Source organism: Amyelois transitella, chromosome 27 (genome assembly GCF_032362555.1).
Source record: "Amyelois transitella isolate CPQ chromosome 27, ilAmyTran1.1, whole genome shotgun sequence".
Lineage (NCBI taxonomy): Eukaryota > Metazoa > Arthropoda > Insecta > Lepidoptera > Pyralidae > Amyelois > Amyelois transitella.
In genome coordinates this window covers 1,067,536-1,074,845 of record NC_083530.1, presented here as the reverse complement: position 1 = coordinate 1,074,845, position 7,310 = coordinate 1,067,536, and the positions used below count along the sequence as shown (strand labels likewise).

At 29.6% G+C, this 7,310-nt stretch overlaps 1 protein-coding gene across 1 annotated transcript in view; it reads right to left on the bottom strand.

Moving 5' to 3' along the window:
- Positions 1–4,769: 4,769 nt before the first annotated feature.
- Positions 4,770–7,310, bottom strand: part of LOC106138984 (nephrin) — a 200,258-nt gene continuing 197,717 nt past the window's right edge. Inside the window, exon 28 of the mRNA XM_060951941.1 lies at positions 4,770–7,055. Coding sequence (XP_060807924.1) covers positions 6,810–7,055 — 246 coding nt within the window. The 3' untranslated portion in view covers positions 4,770–6,809. The remainder of the gene's footprint in view (positions 7,056–7,310) is intronic.

Sequence of the window (7,310 nt, the reverse complement as noted above, 5' to 3'; positions counted from 1 at the left end):
AGACGTGATTATATACATACATACATAAAAATCACGCCTCTTTCCCGGAGGGGTAGGCAGAGACTACCTCTTTCCACTTGCCACGATCTCTGCATACTTCCTTCGCTTTATCCACATTCATAACTCTCTTCATGCAAGCTCGGCGGTTTCGGGTACTCTTGACCTGACCCTTTACCAAGACGTCTTTAATTTGATCAAGATACGTTCGTCTAGGTCTTCCCACTCCGACCTTTCCCGTGATTATAATGTATGTATGTATTTACGGCACGGGTAGTATTTATAGAAATAAACCTTCTCCAGCCGTGTGTTTGCCGTGTGGTCCACCACGGCACCAACAGAAAAAAGAATAGGACCACTTCATCTCTTTCCCGTGGATGTCGTAAAAGATATAGGCCTATGAGATTCTCCTTATGGGTGATGGGCTAGCAACCTGTCATTATTTGAATCTAAATTAGGTATATAATTAAGCCAAATAGCTGAACGTGGCATATCAGTCTTTTTAAGGTTTTTAGTTCTGTATTCCCCGCGGGGGATGATGCGTTTTAGGGCAATTTCCATACATTTTTTAATTTGTAAATTAACTCTGTAACTTGCTTAAAAGCTAAATGTTGTAGTTGAATCGCCGAAGCGTATAATAGATTGATCACAGGCAAAGGCTTTTAACAAATTATCGAATTTGTCAAAAAAAAAAAGTTCATATTTTCGCGATAAATTTCGATGAACCGTGATTTTAACGATAACACTGGCTGAATTTTGATAAAAAAATGTGGTAGGTATTTTCCTTAGTTGGTACTTAATTCTAAAGTTAAAAATGCTTTTATAATTATTTTATTTTTCTTATTGGTTTTACGACCTTAAATAAGGCATATACTAATATTATACAAAGATATTTTATTTTTTGTAACATCAAAAACGATTTGACCGATTTATATGATATTTGCTAGAGAGAGAGAGACAAACCTTTTAGTATAACATAGGCTATATGTTTTTTTAAATTTCGTATAAAGTTCCGCGAAGGCAGAAACAAATTTCTCTATTATTTATGCGCGTGTGTGTGTGTAGGATTCAAATACTTCCAGTAAAGTACTGGTATACATACATACATATAATCACATCTATATCCCTTGCGGGGTAGACAGAGCCAACAGTCTTAAAAAGTCTGATAGGCCACGTTCAGCTGTTTGGCTTAAGGATAGAATTAAGATTCAAATAGTGACAGGCAGGTTGCTAGCCTGTCCCTTAGTCGCCTTTTACGACATCCACGGAGTGGTTCTATTCTTTTTTTCTATTGGTGCCGGGGACCACACGGCACAAATAGAAAAAAGGTACTGGCAATTGTATAAAATAAAAAAACACTTTATTCTTAAACTAACAAAAAAACAATAAAACCAATATATATTATTTTTAACATATACGCTTTAATTTATGCTGATTACACATCATGAGCTGTAATATCAAAGTCACATTTGGAATTATTTAATTTACAACCTTATTTCCTTAACACGTGGGCAAAAATTTACAATGAGAATGGAATGAGACTTTATTTGGTTATATTGTCATGTTTAAAACGAACAGTATATGTAATTTTTACTCTAATAATATTTTAAACAATACTTTTTTAAAAAATAATATACAATTTATATAATATAATAGATATAATATTTATAAATACTACATGTATTAACGTACCTTTATTTTATCACTGAGCGACTAAATTCCGTGATCGCTCGCTGACCATAGATTATTGTAACATAATTCGAAACGTCAGAGGTAAAATATACAACTGTAGTATTAATAAATAGTATAATGAAACGCGAAAGCTTACAATCGGTTAAATAAAGTAAATTAATATAATTATAGAAGATAAATTAAGATTACACAGCTTGAGTTAAACCCAAAAATTTGCTTTAACGGATTATGAGGAAAATAGACGATGTATACTCGTAATAAGGCAAACGCCATCTGACCTCAATAAATTATTATTAATAATTATTATATTTACTAAGAGGAATCTTAGCCAGCTTGAATCATGTTTACACAATCAGTTGCCTGAATGTGCAGGTTTCTTCACAATGTGTTTCCTTATCTTAAGAACATCGGTAAGAAGGTACGTAACACAAAAAAAGACAAATAATTGTTTGTATAATCATCTAATTAGCTTCAACATGTCAATATAACCAAACATTTACTAATATCTATCAACAATAATAAATTACTATAAATACTAGCGCAGCATTCTTACATATATTTTATTTGTGTTTCTATAAAAAATTAATTAAAAATATTTTTTTGATAAATGTATGATTTTTTTTTTATTTTATGAATATTTTGTTATTTTTTCAAAGTTTTCATAATAAGAAATACTTTTTTTTTACGATTTATATTTAATTGGTTACGTATTATAAATTGAATTTGATAGGTGGAAATTTTACATTGGGTCAATTTACACTTCATCATGGCTGTTTTAAAATATTTATTATTACTTAGGCATGACTATTTTATACATTAGTTTTTTATAATGTCTCTTCTCTCAGTCGCAAAAAGTCCAGCGCTGACCACAAGCCCTCAGACTTTGATTTGATGGAGCGTGCATTCAAATGCTTCGCGAAATCTTAATAATGGCTTAGGACCACCAGTGATTAGTTTTTCCTACGCTGCGCTCACAAGTGAGTGGCTGGTTTTAAAACAAAATCTGCCTGTGGCCAGTCAGAATTATATTAGCCTAGAGAAGTCGTAAGTTAGTGAATTTGATGATCCAAGTGATGGTTTTTACACAATCATTACCATTTACATCAAATTCTCAGATTCATTTGACATCTGCGTTGAAAATAACGTGCAATGCAAAGCCAAGTCACATTCCTATAGTATAATAACATTTCTAGTGTCCAACTATGATTACGATTTTTATTATGATTTAGATTTATATATTTCGAGTGAAGAAATAATGGAGAATGTGAAAAAATCGGGGAAAATTATTCATCCTTGAGGGCTTTAATGAAGCCCAAAATAACTATTCCACGCGGACGAAGACGCGGGCACAGCTAGTTATGTATAAAATTTAATTTCTGTGTAATGAATTGAATGCTGCGCACAGTATGACTATACAAATAAATTTATTATTTTTAATTTATTGAAAACAAAAACGATTTTTACACTTTATAATTTAAAACCATCCTAAATTATTTAACATTGACATTTTTTAATTAACATTACCTTATATTGACTATATTCTTTGAACCTCAGATAGCCCTTATTTCTAAATGACAAGCTCTTGTTATTTTTTTAATAAGAAAAATTAAACGAATTATACCTCGTAAGGCTATCAATAGCAACAAATATAAAAACCTAATTTAATAACTATTTTTGCTCCAATCCAGACAATTGTAGACTTTCAAAGAGAGCTATTTACAGCATAAAAATATTAAAAGTTTTAATAGGAGAACATGTGTAAAGTCACCAAAGTAAAGAAAACTTAACTTACAATAATTTATTACTTTTATAAATTTCTGGCACGGCGTAAGAAGAGCATTTATTTTTTCTTTGGAGGAGATTTGGTATAAAAAAAAAGATACAATAAAAATTCCTAGGATGGATAGATTTTTATAAATATAAATTCATGAAGTTTTTGTTTATTTTTTTTTTTGCAGAATCTTAAGAAAAACAAAAGTAGAAGTCAAATTTTCATCACTTTGATGAATTTTTCGCTTGTTTCTAATCAATCCTAAAATCAGTCTTTAAATATAATAGTAATATACCATCATAACTAACGATTATTTATTATTATATGAGAGTTTTATTTCAAAATTGCAAAAAGAAAATTTCTACAATTGTTCATATTCAGCAAAATTTCAAGGATTTAAGAAATAAAAAAAAGAAAATCTTACATCTAGAAATTTCGTTTTTTTATTTAATTTATACTAAGTTGGCAATAATTTAAGTGATATTTACCCCCAAAATGGCATAAAATATAAGGCACGGTTTGAAATATAACTATTTAATTTAATGTAGAAGGACGTATAACACAGCTACAATGTTTTTTTTTTTAAACTATCTAATAATTTAATTTTGCACAAAAAAATACTACTTTTGGCACTTTGTAAGTTTATTTTCTTTTAAAAAATTGATTTCTCAGAAATTTGGCAAAATGAGATCGAATTGATATGTTTTAATAAGTATTTAAATATGGAAATGAAAAAAAAAGGTGAAATAAAATAAAACAAAAAAATATTATTATTAGATTTTTATTTAAATTCGAAATGTAACAACAATGGAACATTTCTGTAAATATAAAATCGTATTTCTTCAATGGATGGATTTTCGATTATTTTTCAGAAAATCAACTAAATCATTATTAATGTTTCAATCAGTCAATAATATTAACATTACATCCACAAAGAAAAATGTTACAAATTTGTAAAAAAAAGAAATAAAAAAAAAGTAAGTGACTCACTTAACTTAAAAAATAAAATTAATAAAACTTTGGTATCTGTATTAAAACCGATTATTTTTTGAGTAGAAAAGCTATTAATGTAAATTACAATTATTAATAATTTATGTACAGTACTATTCACGAGGGATATAAATTATAAAATAATTAATAATTAAAAAAAAACTTATATTATTGTCAGTTGCGATTCGAGTATTATTTTTTCATTTATTTACATTAAGTCAAAATTGCAGCAAAAAAAACTTATAATAAAATATTTGTACAAATTACAAAATTATGCTCTGGTTGTGTGAATAAATATATTATAATATATTATAATAAATATATTAATACCTTAAAAAAGAATTTAAACATGTATTTTAAAAGTGTGTAAGCTTCCAGTATGACCAAGTCTTTTTGCGCAAGGAATATAAAATAAGAATAACAAAGAAGAGTGTAATACAAAAATGGAACAATTTGATTATAGGTAAACAGGATAAGTCGAGTGAAGCTAGCGAGCAAGGGGCGGAGAAATAGTGTTGTGGCGTCAAATTATCGATAACATTAACAACAACCTTTAAAAAAACACTATAAATCGTAATCTTCTTGACGTAGTAATTCAGATTTCTTGAAAAATTTTAATTTGTCAATCCTGAAATAATTCCATTAAAAAAACCATCAATGAATTTTTAATCGCTTAAAAAATAACTTTTAATTTTTAAATAAAGAGATAATTAAATTTTTTTGTATTTTTGCATGCCATGACTGGTTAAATGCGCGAAATGTATATGCTTTGTAACACCTATAATTGTACCGCATTTATATCAAATAACGTATTTGTATTTGATGCAATGAATAGTATAAATACCGACAGTTTTGCAAATTACTTCAGTTCATCCCTCCCTTTGGCCGCTCACCTCAAAAAAACTCGACTCACCAATATAGAACTTTCTAAGAAATATAGTATAAAGTTTTTAGTAAGAAAAACTTTGGCACGCCTTTAACAATCGTGTTTGTTGAAAACAATATTTATATTAACAATAAATGCATTTCAACTTGGACTTTACAAAACAATCGTCTCTATAACCACAGGGCACATTTATAATCACCCAATATAATTGAAATTTCATAATTTCCATTAAAAACTTAATTAAAAGAGATCCGTTCTGGAATCGATTTAGAAGAAAATTATATTAATAAATTTAACTATACCTAAAATGATTTTATTACATTTGGACAATTAAAAATGTATTTTCCTAGTGTCTTTTTGGACGTTATAACCTATACGATAATTCAGTCGTTTAGACAACCTTGGCCTTAGCTACTTAGGCTTAGTATAGTCTAAGTACTATGACTTGTGGCCAGTTAGGCCCTTTTAGTTGCGTGTACGCATTCACTGACATAACAACACACATATTTTATATGTACACACACTGTAATACAATTATAATAAGGAAATCCATTATGATTCCTTCCATAGCCAGTTATATTTAAAACAAGATCAACCACAAACCACGTGACTTCAATTCCGCCAATCAAATTGTCTATTGCATCTATAGTACAATGCTATTGGCCGAATCGATCACGTGATTAATAACCTTCTTTGTGACACTTAACAAACGGACTTACAGCTTTTGATTGTCTCAAAATTATGTTCTCAATCTCAAATCGACTGGAATTCATTATTCGAATTCGATAAACATAACTCAGAAATTGTCGATAAACAATTCAATATCAAAATAGTCGGCGTCGCAACAATTCTAGCTGAATTTGTATTTTGAACTCTCATAACCTCGTCTGTTTTACGTCTGAATGGAGATGTTACATCGATTTTACACGAACCTGTTTAGTGGGTTTATGAATTCTATAGTCTATTTGAAAACGTTAGAAACTTGATAATTTTACTATACAGATTATTATCAAACTTGTCAATTGAGTGTTTGACATAATTAAATCATGAAATGTTGATAATTAAAATTAATTCGATCTGTATTCGCAAATAATTATTAGAAAAACCACACAAATTGAGCTTTTCATAAAATTATAAAGGTACTTATCATTTATAAGCATCATATCACTTGAAAAAAATAATTGTGAATCATTCGGAAGGATTGGCCGATCAGACACCATGACCTGACCGAGAATCGAACACCAGAGATAAACTGTTCACGTACCTCAACAAAAAAATGAACAGAAAGTAAGTCTTCATTTGTTTCCATTATCATTCCTCTAATTTAGTTACCTTCACTATAAGTTACAACACTTTTACCATCACTCACAAGTCGATTGTCTTCACTTTAATCACTATTTAGTTTCAATGTCACTTCACTAACTACACCATATCACATTAAGTCAATTTCATATCTATCTAATGACTGTCTTTTTACACTACGTGCGTTTCGTTTCGCTTGTTGAATGATTCATCTATTGTTACGTTTTGTTTCTTGTCTTTCCTTATAGTCCCGTATTGTGGGATGTCGTTGGGAAGATTCTGGACTGTCAGGATTTGGCTCGAGTTACTTTGAGGAGTACTGGAGGAGACTGGACTACCGTATTGGTTGTATTTGTGCCGTGAAGGGTCTTTGAGGATGGATTGCGGCTGTTTCACGGATGGCGTTTGTGGTAGGTGCTGTAACAAAATGTTCATAAGTTATTTGACGATTAATTATAAGGTTATGGTTAGATAAATAAAAAAAGATGTTGATTTCTTTTCTTTTGTTTTAATTTTCATTAATCTCACTCCTTAAATTATAGTGCCATGTGGTGCCCGGGACCAATAAAAAGAAGAATAGGAACACTCTGTCTCATTCCCATGGATGTCGTAAAAGGCGACTAAATGGAAAGGCTGGCTAATAAACTTGGGATTCTACTTTAAGACGATGTG